At 37.8% G+C, this 20,313-nt stretch overlaps 2 protein-coding genes across 3 annotated transcripts in view; one reads left to right on the top strand and one right to left on the bottom strand.

The window, feature by feature from the left end:
* The window catches only part of LOC140138796 (uncharacterized), a 29,922-nt gene extending 24,149 nt beyond the window's left edge, over window positions 1-5,773 (bottom strand). For both annotated transcript variants that reach the window (XM_072160566.1, XM_072160569.1), the window contains exon 1: window positions 5,689-5,773. The gene's annotated coding sequence lies outside the window, so the exon portion shown is untranslated. The remainder of the gene's footprint in view (window positions 1-5,688) is intronic.
* Window positions 5,774-7,968: 2,195 nt separating this feature from the next.
* The window catches only part of LOC140138795 (angiotensin-converting enzyme-like), a 28,935-nt gene continuing 16,590 nt past the window's right edge, over window positions 7,969-20,313 (top strand). Inside the window, exons 1-7 of the mRNA XM_072160565.1 lie at window positions 7,969-8,283; window positions 12,448-12,606; window positions 15,276-15,360; window positions 16,260-16,403; window positions 17,609-17,800; window positions 18,366-18,463; window positions 20,073-20,245. Coding sequence (XP_072016666.1) covers window positions 8,071-8,283; window positions 12,448-12,606; window positions 15,276-15,360; window positions 16,260-16,403; window positions 17,609-17,800; window positions 18,366-18,463; window positions 20,073-20,245 — 1,064 coding nt within the window. The 5' untranslated portion in view covers window positions 7,969-8,070. The remainder of the gene's footprint in view (window positions 8,284-12,447; window positions 12,607-15,275; window positions 15,361-16,259; window positions 16,404-17,608; window positions 17,801-18,365; window positions 18,464-20,072; window positions 20,246-20,313) is intronic.

Below are 20,313 nucleotides of genomic sequence, written 5' to 3'. Positions count from 1 at the left end.
GAACGCTGGTTAACAATAAGCAGACTATTGTCTCATTTCGTAAACAAAAGCCCAGACAGTATTGTTACCTTGCGTTCGCTTTATAGTCATTCACCCAACTGAAACTATAATACCAGCTCATTGTTCATTGCACAGGTAAAACAGACACAAGTGCAGTGTGTATTTAACCAGAGAAGATCTGATGTAACATAGTTGAGCTGTTTTCATTGAGTGTTATCTTGGTTTAATAGCTTTTAATGGGGTTTAAGTCCTTCAAAGGTCGTGGTGAATTCTACTGTAGACATGACTGCATCATGATTATTTTAAAGTCAACAACATTCAACAATATGATCACTGTGATAGTATGACAGTATCAGTACCGTGGGTGTCAGTGATCCTGGCCTGACACAGTAGACAAACAAACAAACACGCCACACACATGGCACATGCATGCAAGGTAACATTGACTATAGGCCTACACTAATCAAACAATGGTATTGATCCTGTACAACTGTTTGTGGTTTATTTACATTCGATTCATTTAAAATCCACATAGTAAACATTAATTTTGGCAAGAGTTTTCTCTCTCTGGAGCGATGATGCATCAACTGGCTCCGCGTAATGAAAAGATCTAACATGATTGGTCAATTTAGCTCCTGGCGAAAAAGTAAGCTACTGCGTAGCAGCTCCACGCTAATGGCGGTTACGACCAGCCATATACTGATCATGCGAAAATCGTAAAACATAGAATAGAAACAGTGTGGCGGCTCTCAAAATCTCAAATTGTATGCATAGCCTGAGTCGCACGGCCTATCTCGAACAAAATAGCTCAAAATCACCATGCGTAGTTGTTGAAAAACGTGAGGATTTATCGTACTACCACGGCAATTTTTAACACGAAGATATAGGGATGATGACGGTGTGCCACATAAACTTGTATGGCTCAAAATTCGGACCGCTCACATGGACAGATAGTACCAGTTTGTGAATGAGGACATCGTAGAAGTTCCTTGTAGTTGTACAATAATAATGATCCATTGGCTTGCGTGCATGATTGGATCTGCTGGGCTGGGATCATCTCATGCATGTTACAAATTGATTTCCATAAAATTCCAGAAGGCCACGCGTTTTGAACTCGCCACCCAAAGCGTTACATGGTCCGATTCTAAAAATGTCGCGTCTTTCAAGATTCAAGTGAGCTTATCTCAAGAGGTGTTAACCCTACCTCAACAAAAGTACACATTTTCTGAAAGGAAATTTCATGAGGAATCCAAAAATGGCATCAAAAATGAGGTAGGGTGAGAGGGTAACATCTTATGACTGAAAATATTTCACTTTCAAGGATCAAAAATATAACATTTTTCCAAGCTCCCTATCTCACCCCCCTTCTGTCCTACCTCTAATTTCTTATCATATTTGGATTCCTCATCAAATTTCCTTCCAGAAAATGTATAACTATAGGGGGTTACCCCTTTTCATAATAAAATTTTGTGAATGCAAACTCACGGTAATTTCGAACTCTTAAAATTGTGAAATTTTTCTAACATAGCATTAAGGGTACCCTGGTAATGTTAAACATTCACTTAGATCTTAATAATCATATTTGCATGTATTCATAACATTAACTTCAATACAGAGAGCAAACTGTAAGCACTTCTAAGTGATTGGAAATGGTAATGTTAAGTACCTGTTTGTTACATGATGTCTTCTCATGATGCAAAACGTGTATTGCGTATTAATGTTAAATGGCAATCGCACACATAATGTCTGTATAGTCTTCATTGGTCAGAATGAAACTAGAGCGAGATTTCACCAGTTCAATTCCAAAGTAGAGAACACAGTCTTTGGGAATAACTGCTTTAGTATCAGGTTTTGCCTTGTATTTGTGGCTTTTGTGTGACACCGTTTCTGATTCATAATAATACCCGCTGATAACTTTAGTTCCTGTTGGATATTTGTGACCAAATTCGTCATCAACAGCTAAGTCCTCTATATTAACAACACCTTCTGAGGTAATATGAAACAGAAAAAAATCATAAAAGGAATCTGCACTTGGTCTGATGGCTACCACAGAGTCCTTGCACAGAACAGTGCTAATCATATCATAAGTCTCCTCAGGCTCATCTGTGTTAATCGATTCTGTAATACTTAGCTCATCAGGTGACTCTTCTGAGGCGCAGTCAGAGAATTTAACAAGCTTAAATGTGTCAGCATACTCCTTGTTTTTACAATTTTGATATTGCCCCTGCAGACAACACATACAGTAACATGTGAGTTCTCGAGTTTTTATTCGCCCTGGCACACCTACGGAAGCTAAGCAATGCAGCTTCCGTGTACCAACGATTGTAGAGTAGACTGGGCGGTCCCTTTGTCGATCAACATCGCCATCTTTCACAAGGAAGAAGCGTCTTTTGTGGAGTTGACCTTGTGGATCTCTACTTAAGTGCTCTGTTGCAAATTGGTGCAGATCTTCAGCACTCCTTATAACAACATCTGTGCTGCGTATAATAGCCCTACGAGCTGCAGACTTTAAAAAACCAGCTGCAGCGTCAACTTCGCCTTTTCCATGTCCAGAAGAGCTGAAGTTAGCAATAACATTCGCGTTGATATGTTGTTTGCTGCAGCTGATATCACCAAATGCATTTTTAGATTTGTATTGTCCAGCACAACCATCAGTTCTTTGATGAATAGTTGTGAATTTGCAACCGAGTGAAGCTAACTCGGGCACTATAACTTTTGTAACTGTATGGTGAACAAATTCAAAATCATGAAGTGTATCATCTGAAACAAGAAGCCAGTGCTCTTTCACATGAGTGTCAGTACAATTATCACTTTCTATTGTGGGTCTCAATAAAACACATGAATGAATCGCTACCTGGGGAGGGTTCCAGTGCATAGACTGCGCTTCTTCTTATGAAATAACTGTTAAATTTTCTGAAAAATCCATTTCGAGTACAAGATGATCTGCTGGTAAATTTTCTAATAAATTTTTCCACTGTTTGCGTTGCCAATGAGTGAGAAATAAGTGGTAAGGATACCCAATGAGTGAATCTTTTAAGTGCTCCAGCAAGTCGATGGGAGGGGTTTCTTTTTCACAATATCTAGGTATTTTGACTCTTTACCATCTTTTGTTAGTCTTGTCTTATTCTCAAAACAATACCAGGTTACGGGATTTGTATTTGAACTTGCATGTTCTTTGTCACAGAAATTTAGCTTTTTAATTCCACATTGATCACATTTTTGTTTAAGGCAATTCAATTTATGGAATTGTTCTTCGTCTCTTTTGGGGCAAAGTGTTGCTTCAATCATTGAGTTCAAATCAGGATAACAATGTGCACAATTGTGATTTTGCTTAAAATTCTGCATGGCACGGAAAGCTTTTTTAACAGTGGTGCACTTTTGGCAGCAACACTGCTGTAAATCTCTGGCTGTGGCAGTTTTCACATAAAATGGTTTGCACTTGCGGAAAAAGGTTTCACTTATTTTGATTTCTGGATGTGCCGCTCTAAACTCAGCATAGGCTTCGCGGTAGGTTTTCGTCATTATGTGTCGACGATGGCAGAGAATCTCGTTGGTGCTTATTTTCTTTTTTACTTCTCCGCGAGTTGAATCAGTTGACGGATGACTTGCTTCAGATTCCCAAAACTGACAAATGACTTGCTTCCACTCTTCTGGGATTTTCTCGCCCCGTGTTTTCCGAACAATATCAACTAAGGCAGATTCTTCTCCGGACATGATTTTTTTTCTCGTAGTTTTTCTTTTGTTAATTTTGTCACTGTTTTTTTATCAAAGCTCAGGAGTTTTGCTGCTTTTACAACCTTTTTGCTTTTTCGGATATTAGGCCCTACTGACATGGCAACAGTATTTTGTCTCAATTTGGCTGCTCCTTTGCTCCGCTTGTTTTTAACTGATGCAGAAAAAGAACTCTGATCTTCTGCCATTGCATCAAGCAGTTCATATCGGTCTTGTTTTTGTTTTGACATAATTAGACCTGAAGACTCTAAATGCTTGCGTGTCCTTGGAGACTCGGCCATCACTTTAACAAGGCCTGCTTTGGTTTTAGGACTTGATTTGATCTTCTCATTAATTGTTTCTTCCAGTTTTTGTTTACAGCGGGATTTACGGACTCTTTCTCTAACAGTAGATGGCGTTTGTTTCTGGTTTTTGTCTTCATTTTGCTGCTCACAAGAATGTGCTTTCAACTTGTAGTTTCTGCTCCATGATTTGCCACAATGCACACATGTGTGTTTCTTTTCCTCGTGGGTTAAGTTATGACGTTTCAGTGAATATTTTGTATTAAACTGCTTTCCACACACAGCACATTCAAGCTGACTGCTACATCTTCCTCTAGTTTTAGGAGTAGAGCGAGTTTCGGGTTTTGGTGTACTGCAAACAGCTTTGTGTCTTTTCATGTTTTCCGCACGTGTGAATGCTTTCCCACAATCACATTTATGTAAAACTACTTGCTGACAATGAGTTTTTTTATGACGCTGTAATGCATCCTTTCTGGAGAAAAGTTTATTGCACGTTTTGCACTTAAAACTTGATGATGATTCTGCGATGTGCTGTAATGAAATATGTTGATCAAGCTTTTCCTTCCGTGCATATGGTTCAGCGCAAATGTGACACATGAATGTTGGCTTGTGCTTGTGTTGGTCATTTATGTGCCTCTGAAGATTTGCTGTTTGTGAGAATTCTGCCAAGCAAATATCACACTTATATTGTACTCCTTCATGTTTCTTGAAATGCCTGTGTAAGTTATCCTTCCTGGAAAATGTTTTACCACAAATAGTGCAAGGATATTTAACAGGATCCATCATTAAAATCAATGGTGTTTAATAACAGCTTACAGACTACTTCAATAAGAGTTCCAGAAATCAGCTTCACAATAAATGTTATATGTCAGTGCAACAACTCAAATAGAATCATGCAGTTTATGATGCACACTCACTTTATATAGAAAGTCATCATCTCTTGTTGGCCCCTATCTTCAACTTGACACTTGTAGATCAATGACTCATTACCCAAATATGTAGGTCAATGACCTGTCCTACATTGTACAATGCACCTCAGGCAATTTTGCCTTGGGCTATTCCATTTAGCTTTAAGGGCAGAAGCTCATAAAATGAGGCAAAAACTTGCATATAGGCCAACCTTCAGTATGGGTGAATTACAGTACATTTAATTGCAGGTACAGGGATAAACGATCCTTGTTTCGCTGTTGTTTACAAATACTTATAGGGGTTATTTAAAATAATTGAATGAATTTAAAATGCCAATCTTACTTGTAAATTATAGCTGTGCTGTTTACCTGTAAAATAAGACCAAAATCATGTTTGTAGCCCCTACAGGAACAAAGTTGTGCAAGTTTAACACTAGAAACATTTCGCTCCCATAGAGTTTGTGTGTACCTCCTCCCCCACCTCCTCCTCCCCCACCTCCACCACCCTGACCATTACGAATTCTATCAAGCATATTGTCACCATTTAAAATGCTAAAGAGTTTATATTCACAGGTCTGACAGAGCCTTTATTTAGCTCTTAAATGAGACCAATTTCATGTCAATACCTTTCTGTTTGGCCGAGATATCATGAATTGAACGGAACGGAATTTGGAAATACGTAACAACACCACCTTTTTTGGGTGGCGAGTTCAAAACGCGTGGCCAGAAAGACAACAATTACAAAGACTGACGACTGTACAACTTACACTTGAGGGTGAAGATAATTCATGATATTAAACCAAAAAGTCCATTTCTTCTTTAAATAACTCATCAAATTCCAATATCCACAGCCAGAGAAAATAAAGCCACAGCTGTGTTTGTTGCTACGGAAGCTTATTTTTTAGCGTGACCTTTGACCGGAGTGTCTGCATTGGCCGGAAGATAAGGGCGCACACCACTATGCAACACACTTCAACACCGAATTAATCCGTGTATGGTTTGCCAAGAGAGTCATAACGTGTCCATTTTCTCAGTATCGGCAGCGCACAGTGTCATCGACCCTATATCTTCATGGCAGGAATCGCCATGGTAGGTTGAACCCACAGCCACGATTAGCCATTTGGTTCAAACCTTTAAAGCTCTTTAAAACTAATAATTAGTCGAGGGACATAACTAAGGCTACTCACAATAGCCGGGTAATTGATCTTGGTTGTGCGTGAATAAGCTTGTATACCCCATTGAGGTCAATGGTCATCGACTTTTATACTGCCTATAGTGAGTGCAGCTGTACTACACGCTGCACGCTGTAGGACCAACGCAATATAAAATGGTCAAATTTTGAGTCATTTTCAAAGCGCATTCTAGCGACTATCATATCTGTTCAACACGTATTTTCAAGTGTATGAGACCACATCTGGTTTCTTGAGAAAATTCATTTGCGAGAGATATTCATCAATTTCTAACCCAGTATCGGAAGATTTTCGTCTGATATCAAAATCGTGCATAGCAATTCACGTGTATCGATCCCGTGTATTCATTTTAGTGTCTCTGCTCCACCAAATAATTATTAGCCAGGCGGTGTCGGTGTGCAGCGAAGAAAGAGTCAAAATTGTACGCCTTTCTTTGTTCATTTAAGAATATATATTTTAAATTGACAACATCCGTAAATATCTGCTTACTCCCGCTATAACAAGCTATTTGATTGGCCTAAATGGTCCAAATGTCAAAGGTTGTTTTAGAAAGTAGGCCTAAACACACAAAATGTTTAGGCCTACCAAGTAAGCACATGTGCATTTACTTTCCGAACAATATGAAAGTAAACAATGTTTAGAATCTAAATACTCTCATGTGTTTACTCTTTGTGTTTATGTGTTTACTTTCTGTTTACTTTGGTCACGTGTTCAGGTGTTTAGGTGTCCTTTACTGTATAGGCCCCTAAATGAAAATTAAAAGGCCTTGCGGTGTTTAAAAAATTGTTACAGAAACCCTAAACACTTGGATTTATAGTGTAGGCTACTCGGTGTCATCATAGAATTTTTATACCAAAAGTTTGGGGTCATATTTTTTTTCCATCTAAAATAGGGATTGTAAAATTATTCAGCGCTTGTGACTATGAAAATATTCTCGCGCGCATTCTTTACACTTATCAAAAATGCAGGCCTATAGCTAGGCCTATGTACCGTACATTCTTAAACTTCAATATCTCCATGTTATTTCGTCACACGCTCGCTTTACAACAAACGAAGTTGCACAATTCTTGACCTTTTTGGAACAATTTGTTCGGGTCTTGGGGGGGGGGGGGGGCATAAAATGTTCAACTCTTTCAATATTATTTTGTTCATCATTCTCTTCTTTCTTTCTTTCTGTCTGTCTGTCTGTCTGTCTGTCTGTCTGTCTGTCTGTCTGTCTTTCTTTCTTTCTTTCTTTCTTTCTTTCTTTCTTTCTGTCTGTCTGTCTGTCTGTCTGTCTGTCTGTCTGTCTGTCTGTCTTTCTTTCTTTCTTTCTTTCTTTCTTTCTTTCTTTCTTTCTTTCTTTCTTTCTTTCTTTCTTTCTTTCTTTCTTTCTTTTTTTTTTCTTTCTTTCTTTCTTTGGAATTCCAGCCGTTTTTTTTTCAGAAAGCTATTAACTTAGAAATCCAGACATTTCTTTTATCGAAAATTTACTCCTTTATACGGGGGTGTGAGCTTATTTTCTGGAACGGCCAATATGACTGTCGCACTACAGTGGGTGGGGAAAATGACCTGATCCTCCCCCGGGAGATCCCCAGGATCCCGTCCTACTAAAATGTGATGCGATCAAGCAAAATCAGTCGGAACTCGCAAATATTAAATTCTCAGTTTCTTATAGGATAGTAAAATGCATTCACAAAGCTGCATGTTGCAGAAAACCGCATTAAAATTGACCAAACAGTTCGAAAGATATGAGCATTTAGGAGTTTCCCAAACAAAAGGAAACCAAAGGAAAATATTCATTTGCTTGGCTATATCTCAAAATCAATGTTTTCGAGTTCCGACTGATTTTGCTTGATCGCGTCACAAATGTGATAATATGCTCGGTGCAGTACAATCGACATTGATGTGTGATATAGGCCTGTTCTGCAAGAAACTTTGTGCTACAGTTTTGCTATAGTTTTTGGCGAAGGGCTCAAAATGGCTCTAGCCAAAACTTCGCTTGCTTTTATATGCTTTTATTTGCTGGTGCAAAAGCAGGCAGTAAGAGGCCAAGCTTTGAACAACAATGAAGCAGACGCTAGAGCTTTTTTGAATTCTTTTAATGAAATGGCGATGGAAGTCTATTCGGCAGAAGCGGCAGCTTCGTGGGATTATAACACCAATCTCACCGACGAGAACCGAGAAAAATACGTGAGTAGGCCTATTCAAATCATTTATGTTGTATGTCACGCGTACACTCTAAGAAATAAAGGTTCTCAGGAGAATCCTCCCTCTTGAACCTCTAAAAAAGGTTCTTTAATTTGAAGATCCTTTAACGGTTCTTAAGAACCGAAAACGGTTCTGTATCACATTTTGGGGCCATTTTCAACGGTTTTTGAACAATTTTTGGTTATTTTTAGAACCTCTAAGGGTTCTCCTGGAGGACAACTTTAGAACCTTTTTAGAACCTTTATTTCTTTTAGAGTGTATACTCGCGCTTCAGAGATGTTGAGTGGTAGTTCTTTGCGCGAAAAATCATTAGAAATAGCTTTTATAGGTATATTTATATATATAAGCCTATGGTCTTCATTGAAAAAAAATATGCGCGAAAACAGTACGGTAATATAGGCCTATCTATTTTTCAAGCAGATATTTTCAAACTCAAAATGCTGTTTGTTTGCTGTTGCAAAGAAAATTATTTTTTAGAAACAAAAAGGTTAACACTCCTTTTCACTTTTCTTAACTTTGTTAACCTAGGCCTATTTAAATCTTTAAGGTTCTTTATAGTCCTTTTTGACGTTTTCGCACTATAAAGTAGGCTAAGCCCAAAATATTCCAAATCTCACTGAATGCTTCCACTTTTCAGGGACGTCTCAAAAGTTCTCATCATATAACCCGCATCGCTAATATGGTCGTACATCCCCAGTGACGGCGCTAGAGGGTAGTAGGGCATTTGGCCACCCCACAATTATTTATCTTTTCCAGGGAAAAAAACCACAGAAATTGTCCATTTTTAGGACAAGTTCATTTTGCCCAAGAAAAAAGTTCCTGGTGACGCCACTGTACATCCTCTTCACTTCAACATATGGCATGGGGGATGCCCTAGTTAGAACTCTTTCCCCCAGTCCCTCCCCAGTAAAAGCTAGTAAAAACCAACAATTACGAAGAAAATTTCCACTTTTTGCGGCATTTTGCACAAAATTTGATTTCCTCCAACCCCCCAAAAATGATCTGGTGCATCCACTGACCATTGTGGCATGCCCTACTTTATGTAGGCTACTTACACAGCAATCACGATAACTTTATTTTTCTAATCATTTGTCTTAAGCATTGTTAAGGGATCGGATAACAACGTTTGCACCGCAGTATTTTTCGTGCATGCACATCAGACATCGAATTGCATTCTAAATACGAGGAATGCCCTTTTGATATCAAATAATTGGGATTTTTTTTTTTAATTCGCCATATAAAACAAATTTTACGGCAAATTAATAAAACAAAATCATATTTTTGACATTTTACAGTTCTCGAAGTAAACTTTTTAGGTCTTGGGGGGGGGGGCCGGGGGATATGTATCTTCAATAGGAATTTTTCAAATGATGGACGGTTTTTTCTTCCAATTCCAGCTGCATGCATTTTAAGTACTCTCTGAAAAAAGGGTGCCAATTAGAACCTTTTTTGTCCCGTATATGGAACCCTAGCTCTTGAACCCTCAAAAAAGGTTCCAGGAAATCCACGAACCTTTGGGGGAACCCTTAAGGTTCTATATCATGCACAAATAACCTACAAAGGTTCCCCAGAGTGCCGTAAGAACCTTTAGTGGTTCCTTTGAGGACCATAAAGGATTCCATATACGGGACAAGCGAAGACCCATTTTAGCACCTTTTTTTCTAAGAGTGTAACCGGTACAGACACAGATTAGATTTATCAAGTTTACTTCGAGGACTGTTAAATATCAACAACAACAACAGCAACAACAACAACAACAACAACAACAACAACGAAACATATTTAATAATTTGCCATGAAATTTGTATTATGTCGCGAATTTAAAAATAATCAAAATCAAAATTATTTGATATCACTGAGAAGGACATTTCTCATATTCAAATTCGATATGTCTGTTATGCTCTCATGTCCCACAAAAATACTGTGCAATAATTGCTATCCGTTTCCTTCTTAATTGTATCAATCAGTGTTAATTTCGTGTTTTCATATAAAAAAAACCAAAGTAAACTAAAAACTCTGTATCATAGCAGCTAGTGGCTTTACTCATATGCCTTTTGCGGAAATTGCTAATATATAAACTGATAAATCGGACTGAAAATATTGTTGTGATTATATGATAATCGTAATATATTGAACCCAAAGAGTACAATCACATGGGGGGGACTCACTAAAAATGGGTGACGGGGATGTAGGTCACATTGACCCCATTTTTTAACTCCCTCTCACCCAATGACCCCTTTTTGTTTTCCTATCACTAACTGAATGACAAATTTTTTTTCAAATCAAAAATTTTCAAAATTTTGTATCAACTTTTATGTTTTGACCCAAAAATTTCCCAGTCTCACTGAATGACCCCCTTTTGGGGGACGTTCTCACTGAAGACACACCCCCCTTTTCGGTATCTAGGCTCTCACCGAAAGACCCCTAGTTTCGAACTGCTGTACACGCACATCCCTGTCACTTCCAAAGTCGAGTGCCCCCTCCAGGACAATCATATGGAGGAGGAGGCACTTACTCTCGATTTTAGAAACATACATTACTTATTTGTATTATTTTAAAAAGTATTATCCTGTACAGCCAAATGAAAATTAATTAAATCCTAATCCCTAAGTTAGTACTAACCACGCTTATTATTTTAATAATGAATATTGAAATATTTAATATTAAAAAGTTGATTAATTTTCTAGCTCTTCAGGTTTTTTTTGTATGTTGTACGACACACAATTGCATTATTATAGCAAAAAATAGCAAAATACAAAATATAGAAAAGGAATCAGTATAGGGCTGGTCTCGAAGCATGGCTGGTGTTCAGGCTTCCTAAGACATCGGGCTTATGATTTTGACCTATCACCGTGAAATTCACTTTGTTCCCCCGGAAAAAAAATTGTTGTCGCCACTTTTTTTCATACACACATTTTCAGTAAATTAAAACGTTATTGTAGCAAAATTAAAATGGACACACATAAAACGAAGTTTTTCCATTATTGTAATGAATGGTGTACTAAAATACCACGTAAAGCGATATATTAAATATTATTAATTCTTGAAAAATGACTTTAAAAGCAACAACAAATTGTGTCACGATGTTAAGAGGGAAATGACTCTTCCTTTCTGAACACAATGTGGGCATAGATCCAACATGCTCTTAGGATATAATCTTTCAATTTAATTCGTATTTATTATAACGCATTTTCAGACTGCCATAACTTATTAAGGACATATCAATTTGTAAGCGCTCTTTAGCAAAGTCATAGTTCATTGAATTTACAACCGTATGACAAAACAGGCGAAAACAGTAACTTTTTGCACAAGATTTGCAAAGTGTGTTTGGATAGGTAGGTTCAACAGATTTACCACATTCGCGATTTCGCGTTGATATAAACATTGAATTGCGTTATCTGTTGACCTAATGAAAAAGGTGTTTTAGGGGGAAGTGTTAGCTTTCGTTCGATATAAAAAAAATGTGATTATATATGAGGGGAACACTTTTTTATGTTTTTTTTTACAAAAACCAATCACAGATGCCTATTTTCCACAAGATCTCACACAGCTCTTATGATGCTATGCACTCAACCGTGTAGTATAACTACAGAAGTGCAGACTGCGTAGAGGATATAGACTCGCTATATAGGCCTATGCTTTGAAATATCTGTGTATTCGGGTGTATCTTTAAAACGAAGAAAAATTTGAGAAGACCGTTACTAGTTTTGTGTCTTTAGAGCACTATATGCAATTTTCGTCGATTTGGATATTTAGGGTAAGTTGTTATGGTGATGGTGGACGAAGTAAAATTGGCATGGAAAATCAAATTTGGGCATTTCTCAAAAACTGCTCATTTTTCTGCCGGTCTTGTTGGATTTCTTGCATCATTTTCCTTTTGGGAATCTTTACATTCGTACTTATAATCATTCCTTTTAAAAATATAGGCCTACAATACAAAACGATGTCTAAAATTTCCTAATTTGAGTAGGCCCCTAATCCTGTGTGCAATCTGAAGTTGAAAACAACAACAACAACAACAACAACAACAACAACAACAACAACAACAAAACAGCGCTGTATTTTATGACGTCGGGAATAAAATAATAAATATAAAGGAAATCACTAAATCTTTTGACAAATAACATGTTTCCTAATATTTCACAGGTCCAGGCCAGCTTAGTGACTGCAGGATTTGATCAAGAAGCCCGCCAAAATGCCTCGACCTTTGACAGAACTAGATTCAGTGCAGACACTGTGCGGCAACTTGAAAAGTTGCTTTATATCGGAGATTCAGCTCTTGAAGACGACCAAGATCTTATGGATGCAAGTATCTTTTGATTAATTATAGCCCCCAGGGGTAGGGTGGGGGTGGGGGGTTCTCAAGGATTTTCTAGCTGGTAGGGGAGACTGGGGACAATTGTAACAGATTTTGCATTTTTAAGTGCAACAGGCTCTTGATAGGTAATATAACAGGTTATTAATTTTTTTTTTTAATTAGAGGAGATTCGTGTCTTATCTTAATATCTAAGCAGGTTTTATATGGGATAAAACAGGTACTTTTGAATAAAAATACTTTTCAGCAGGCATGGCACGTGTTACAATTATCCTCAGGGTACAGGGCAATTGTAACACATCTCTGGGTCAAGAAAACATGGTGTATAATTTGAAATGTGGAAAATCGGGGTCAGTTGGTGTAACACAGATATTGGCTGTTGGCCCTAACAATCTAAAATTAGACATAGGATATATTGTTTGTTTTCAAATTATTGTACTGTGGTAAGGAAAAGGGGGAAAATTTGATGCATTTGGGATAGAAAATTAATACATCCTGTCTCCTTTTCTCCTCATTTCAGGTAAAAATAGTAAACAACAATCTGCGCATGCGTAGGTCGGATGACCGATACAACATGCTGGAAATGTGTTAAAATTGCACAAATTCATGTTAAATGTTAAAATGCTATGTAAATAGATATTTAATAAATCATTAAAAAAAAAAATGATTTTTTATGGATAACCTTAACCTCAAATGAACAGAAAAGTTTTAAATATTAATTTTTCGTTCAAACGATGATCTCTCTTTCTGTACCTTTTGCTACAAAATGTAGCAATAGTTGAATAATAGTTGTATTTTAATTACGGTTTCAAATATTTTCTAGGGAGACTTCCGGTTTGGGGATTAGTCAACAGAAATGGCAGTAAAATTAAATTTCCATGTTTGCTATTGTTGGCAATATCAAAATGTTTATAGAAAGAAAAACTTAGTTTTGGCCCAAAATAACACATATTTGACTACACATTATAAAGAAACTAAAACCTTCCAGCTCGACAAAGATGGTTATATGAGCTGGAAGTTTGTGGTCTACTACTATTCAAAAAACCAGCACTCTCCACACTGGAAAATTTTAGATTTTCCTGAGAAAATCTAAAATATACAACAATACCTCAGTTCGCCCTCTTATTTCCCTTAAGGGTAGACGAGGTATTGTTGGTCGAAGTAACCAAAAAATTGATTTTCATTATCTAGATCAATATATTATTGAAAATTAACACCTTGATGTTTTGCAAAAGTTCATTCTACAAATCGTATACTTTGCAAACTTGCTTAATTTATTGTTGTTAATGAGTTATGTACGTTTTACAAAAGTGTTGTTGTTTCAGCCCTCTTTACAACGTAACTCAAGAACCGTAGCACCTATAAAAGTATATCTGTGATATTTTAATTCTTCTACACGCTCGCTATGAATTGAGCAATGCAGTTTTTGCCAAAGCGCGCTACCATTCGTAAGATACAATGAACTACCAAATCACAACAGTTTAAAATAATTAATAACCTTAAAATAACGACTCATTTTCAGCCAGTGACTGTAGACCATTGATTTTATGTTAATTCTGTTACATAATCAAGTGTGTGATATAATTTTACATGTGTTGTTTGAAAGACAAAGATACAGTGTTTATGTGATCATAGAGAAATGCCATGAAAATAATCAATATATGGAGCCAACTCTCATTAATTACTGACCGCCCTCGTACATGATTATTTTATTTTTTCAAAATACCAAGTATCGACATTAATCTTAAAGTACTTTAATCACAAAAAAAATTGAAAATGAAAAAAATTAGTAAAGTATTCGAAAAATGCTATTTTTGATACAGACATTCAGCTTCACCACTGACGTTACAGGACCTGATATATAAGCATTTGGAATAGGCAAATATATATTAGGGAAAACAAGCTTTGTGAGTTAATTCTTCTAGGCGTGGGCGTCACTGTTACAACGTGCCCGTGTTACAATTGTCCCCAGTCTCCCCTACACATGTTAGCTAGATCATGCCTGGTTTGCTTGCACAGGTTTGCTTGAGTTGATCCCAATCTGGACTAGTTTTGTCTTATTCTCTTACACGAAGGATACACCTTTTATAAGATTTCTCCGGCAATCACTCCCGGGCAATCACTACATTATATGCCTTATATGTTAGAAAATCAATTCTCAAGCAGAATCACGTGGCTTTATTTTCAACAAACTCACATTGACCATAAAAACGAATTAAAACAGACGTCTCCCAACACGCGATATTCAAAATTCCCAGGCCACCGAAATTGTGTGGCGCAATCAACGCACTGCAGGGGTTTATTGTTCTATTGTGTCTGATAAGAGCGCTGACATATTCGAAAATGTTGGCAATCAATATTCATGAGAATGTATATTCAATGCCCCTGTCGGATCAGTAACAATGGTAAACAATTTGATGGCGGAACCCCTTTGTTCGAAACAATGGTATCATTTTTATGAATAGCCTGTCGGCAAATCAAATCGGCATCAAAGGAACAATGCGTTACGTAATCTATTACTTCTCCTTCCATATCCATGGGTCGATCCAATGACGTCCCAGTAATACAATGAAAAACAAACAAACAAATAAACACAAAACCAACGATTATTTTAGTTGAATACATTTTCTTTTTCCCCTTTTAATACAAATCAATTCAGCTGACGAATATAATAACTAAGATGGATAGTCGATATTCTAAAGGAAAAGTGTGCCTCAAAAAGAAATGCTACAACTTTGAACCAGGTGAGTATATTGTGATTAGGCCATCAATTTGCATGTTGACAGAGCCGGATTTACCTTTTTTTGGTGCCCTGGACCAGGCCAAACGTTTCGGCCTAAACTAACCGTGAGGAAGACATGTGCACTCAAGTGACCAAGTTTTGGTTTACCCATACTATAAGATCAACAGTAATATGGCGGAAGCATTAAAATTTAGAGGGTAACGAGCATATTTTGTTATCATGGTTATTACTAGGACATTTGCGCGCGAAACGAGAGCATGAAAAATTCAATTTAAGACTATTCTAGCCCAAAACTAAGGTGAATAATTTTGCTATATAAAAAGCCAGTGCGCGTCAAGCACGCACTATTTTGCAATATTACCCTATTTTGGCCCAAAACATGGTATTTGGGGGCTAAAAAGGAAAATACAGAGGGTAATATTTTAGGTCCCACATTTTTGGGTCCTGGGTCCAGATCCATCTGGCCCATAGGTAAACCCCGCCATGCATGTTGATTCCATTGCAAGAACAACATGAGATAAGCATGATGAGCGCCCCTCATTGGTCTGAACGGCACCCGGCACCTTTAGACACCGCTGCGACACTATTTCTAATCATTCCCAACCCATGATTGACAGCCGTTAATCCCTTACCATGCTCTTATGAATTCCATGCAACATCCATATTCTATTTCAATATCGCCCATGCAATGGCTTTCAAACGCAATGGGTCTTTTCAAGTTTATCCTTTTAGTTTTTATAACCAAGAGATTAGCGTAAACAATACCAGCTGGTCCTGGTGAGTGTCACCAAAAGACTAAAATAAAGAAAACCATTACCTATAAATGTTATTGTCTTCTTAAATCAACCAAAGTGATGTCCCAATTTCTTTTCTTTATATATACGATGTTGTGTTCTTTAGATCTGGTGCGTATTTTGGCTGAGTCTCGTAATTACGCGGAGCTTTACTGGGCCTGGGATGGCTGGCGTGATGAAGTCGGCAAACCAGCCAGAGAAGATTACAAGGAATATGTCAGGCTGAAAAATAAAGCTGCGATTGCTAATGGTATGTATGTTATTTGACATTATTTCTTGAAATGTTGGTGCCAACACAGGGGTTTATCTCCCGCTTGAAGCTATAGCCTACATATCCTATAGTTAGACACAAAAGATATATTCAGGAAAGGCATTCCATATACTGACCGAACAAGGGAGAAATGATCTCTTTTGGCTGACCAAGTTAAATCTGGAAACTACAGTTATCAATATGAGTTTTGAGCCTGAATTTCAACCCTCTTTACTCATTACGAGAAAAGGCAAAGAGTGAAACTCACTCCAATTTCACTCTCGCCAACTCACTCCTATTTCACTCTCGCCACTTCTTAATTTCATTGATAGGGAACGTATATAGCTCAAACACAGTCAGAGAATATCTACGTCTTTTGTATTATTCGTATTAAATAAACGACCCTTTTCAGAGCCACATGTAAACAAGGGAAGTCTGTGTTTTGTGCATTTCCTCTATAAAGTGTATGCCTCTCATTTCATGACACACATATGACTTTCTGCTTATTGCTATTGCTTCGGTACGTATCCGGGCCTTGTTCTTAGGCAGAATGATGAACGCGCTATCATAGTAGAAATCCATACACCCCCTGTGGAAGACAGGATCTTAATCTTCCACACAGTGACTGCATGCAGATTTCAAATGGAATCACCCATCAAAGTAACCCCATTTGGAATTCACACTCCCATGTGGAAGATTAAGGTCATGCCTTCCATAGGGTAGGGGGTGTAATGATTTCAACTGGAATAACCTAATTTGTTAAAGCCATATGGTAACATTTGTTTAGGAGGACGCCCTCAATATTTTTCAAATTCTTTCTTTTGCACGATTGTAATGCACTTTATTGAACTAACATACCCTGCAAAAATGAAAACTTTAGGTGAATCGGAGATTTTGAATAAAGCGCAGTAATTATTCGTCGTTTAATTATTAAGATACTTAGATAGCAATACCAGTGTACACGATGTTCATACAACACACATAATATGGCGTGCGGGACGGTCATACACACATCAAAGAATCGTGCCGTAGCACGACCGACGGAGTGATGCGCATTGGCGACATCGGCGCTGGTAGTAAATTCCAATTTTCATGGCTTTGCCTCAGTTGTTCGGCTCCAAAATTAAAAGGGGACATATCTGAATATAAAAAGAAATGTTACAATAATTATGGCTTTAACCAAAAATTATTTCACTTGAATATAGATCAGTCGGACGCTGGAGCATACTGGAGATCATGGTACGAAGTCGACGATTTGAAAGCAGATGTGTTGAAACTTTACAACGAACTGAAACCATTCTATGAGCAACTTCACGCCTACGTGAGGAGAAAATTGTACAATGTGTACGGTAGCAAGTACATTAACCTTGAGGGAGGAATACCAGCACATATATTTGGTAGGTTCGATGGAATTTGATATATCTATTTTACACTTATAGCGTAATTAGTATTCAACCTGAGACAAAAAGTCCCACTGAAACGTTAATTAACGTTTTAGCCTTAAGGGGGTACTACACCCCTTGATAAATTTGTGACTATTTTAGCATTTTTCTCATAAAATAATAACACACTGGTAACAAAAGTTATGTATATTATAGGGGCAAGGAATCCAATTACTTCACTGGAATTTTAGTGATTGCATGGCGCCCCTACCCCCCACCCGAGAATATCTTAGACGCGGGCAATTCTTGAAACAATTGCGCGCGGAGCGCGAGAAATTGTGGAAAATAAGTCCTACCACTAATTATTTTATTTACTAGAAGTTGAATATCGGTAGTTACGCCACTGCTTCATAAATGTGCGGGTCTCATCAGATAGTTGTAGAGACGTACATAAGAAACGTATTCTATGGGACACATTCACACTTAGCGCAGTGTTGCTCACTATGCAGCCTTTTCCGCCGAAGAAGAAGAAGAAGAATCTAGAAGAACTAGTTTGTTTGTTTCTGTATTTCCTTTATAGGTAATATGTGGGCCCAGGAATGGCAGAACTTACTCGACATATGTGAACCATTTCCAGGCAAACCAAGCGTTGATATTACACCGTCACTGAAAGCAAAGGTAATTAGATTGTTCGTTATGATTTATGTTCAATACCCAATAGGACCAAACGCCACAATTCGGCGTAATAGATCAGTGCGGGCTAATTGCCTCCAATAATGCAGCATTTCTATCATGACTGTGGTAATTTATTGTCACACTTGGGAAAATGATTGCCAGTGTCAGCAAGCAATTAGATCCCGAAACCTAGCCGAAGTCTGTGGTCCTCACGGACTTTAACGAGCGCATAGTGCGAGGCCAGCCCGAAGAGCTAGGGGTATACCGAGCGCGAGGCTGACGCACCCTCTCGCAACCTCTCAGGATTGTATATCTAAAACAACATAACCTGAAAGTAGTATACCTGAAACAATGTGAGTCAAAGTTGCCTGATCCCAACAGTTTAACGTCATTGACCTCAAATTATCCATGCTTCATGGACTCCTAGGACTCGAACAGTTTGCTGGTGGTTTATCTGCATTTTATTATAGATTTAAACAGTTTTCGTTGATGTAAACTTCCACGAATAGTGGTAACTGTAAACCTTTATGAATGTGGTTGTTTCGTATCCTAATGTGTAACAGGGTTATGTAACAGGATTAATTACCATAGCGACAGGTCTACACTAATTTTGAATGTATTACCCTCCCGGGATTGCCCTGCACTAGATGTTACGCCGTTCCTCTGCATTGCATTTAGATTATCAAAGAACGGTGAATAAAGACCTGGATCGTAGATCTCCCTGGGTAATTCTATAGAAATTTCATACTATGGGTCTTTTTATCTTTTCAGTTTTCGTAAGTCTATTGTTCAGATACGAAAACGCACGGGATTAAGTAAGTTTACTGTAATCTGACTTCATTGTTAACTTTGAAGTACCAATCAGCTTATTTCAATAGAGGTAGATGCCTGTCAATAAAGGCTGGAGAGACAAGATTATGGAACACCGGTGTTTTTAATGGTCTAGCGCCCTCTCGTCTTTGACATCGCCAATATGAAAGACTTTCGCTGGTAACTTGGCAACATGGTTAGTATATATATTTCAATGCTAGACTATTTTTACGAGCCACTCACGGCTAGGCGTAAGTGCATATAAACCAAACGCAAGTCAATTGAAGCCGTACAACTTACCGCGAATTTAGAACAGTAAAATGTAGACTTTTCGTTTGTCTAGATTAGCACCAACCCTTTCATCTCAAGGTTTCATATCAGATATTAACATAACTCACCAAAACGAAAACAGAAATCCACTTGCTTCAAATTATTAGTAAGTAACAAAAGGCTAGAATAAAAGATTGGTCACACCTAGCAGGCTAATACTTCAGAACTTCAGGTAAATGAGTGCAGACTGCTTACAACATGTATACATTGCGGGGCAATACATTCAAAAATTGTGTTGATCCATTAGCGCCAATCCGGCTTGAAATGTATGTGTTGGGGTGGGTGGGGGTCTTGGTGTGAGAGGTGGCGGGGGGGCAACCAACCAAAATTGTTAAAAAGTGGCTGAAAAGAACAACAAATGGGTCATTTTGCCAAAAGGAGCCACGTCCCCCTATCCCCCAGGGATTGACGGCCATGCCTTATTGTAATCACCCCTGTTACATCACTACTTCTACGGCCAATTGTGTTACAGGGTTACGACGCACTAAGGATGTTCGAAGAAGCAGATAGTTTCTTCACATCAATAGGTCTTTCTCCAATGCCACCAGAATTTTGGAATCATTCGATGATTGAAAAACCTAACGATGGAAGAGATGTTGTGTGTCACGCCAGTGCAATGGATTTCTTAAACCAGAAAGACTTCAGGTGGGTGAAATTGCATTTGTATTGGTTCAAATATTTCAAGTCAAGCTCACAAGCAAAGAATATAACAC

The sequence above is a fragment of the Amphiura filiformis genome, chromosome 18 (genome assembly GCF_039555335.1).
Source record: "Amphiura filiformis chromosome 18, Afil_fr2py, whole genome shotgun sequence".
Lineage (NCBI taxonomy): Eukaryota > Metazoa > Echinodermata > Ophiuroidea > Amphilepidida > Amphiuridae > Amphiura > Amphiura filiformis.
Note: the sequence above shows the minus strand (reverse complement) of the source record. Positions and strands in the feature narration are given on the sequence as shown.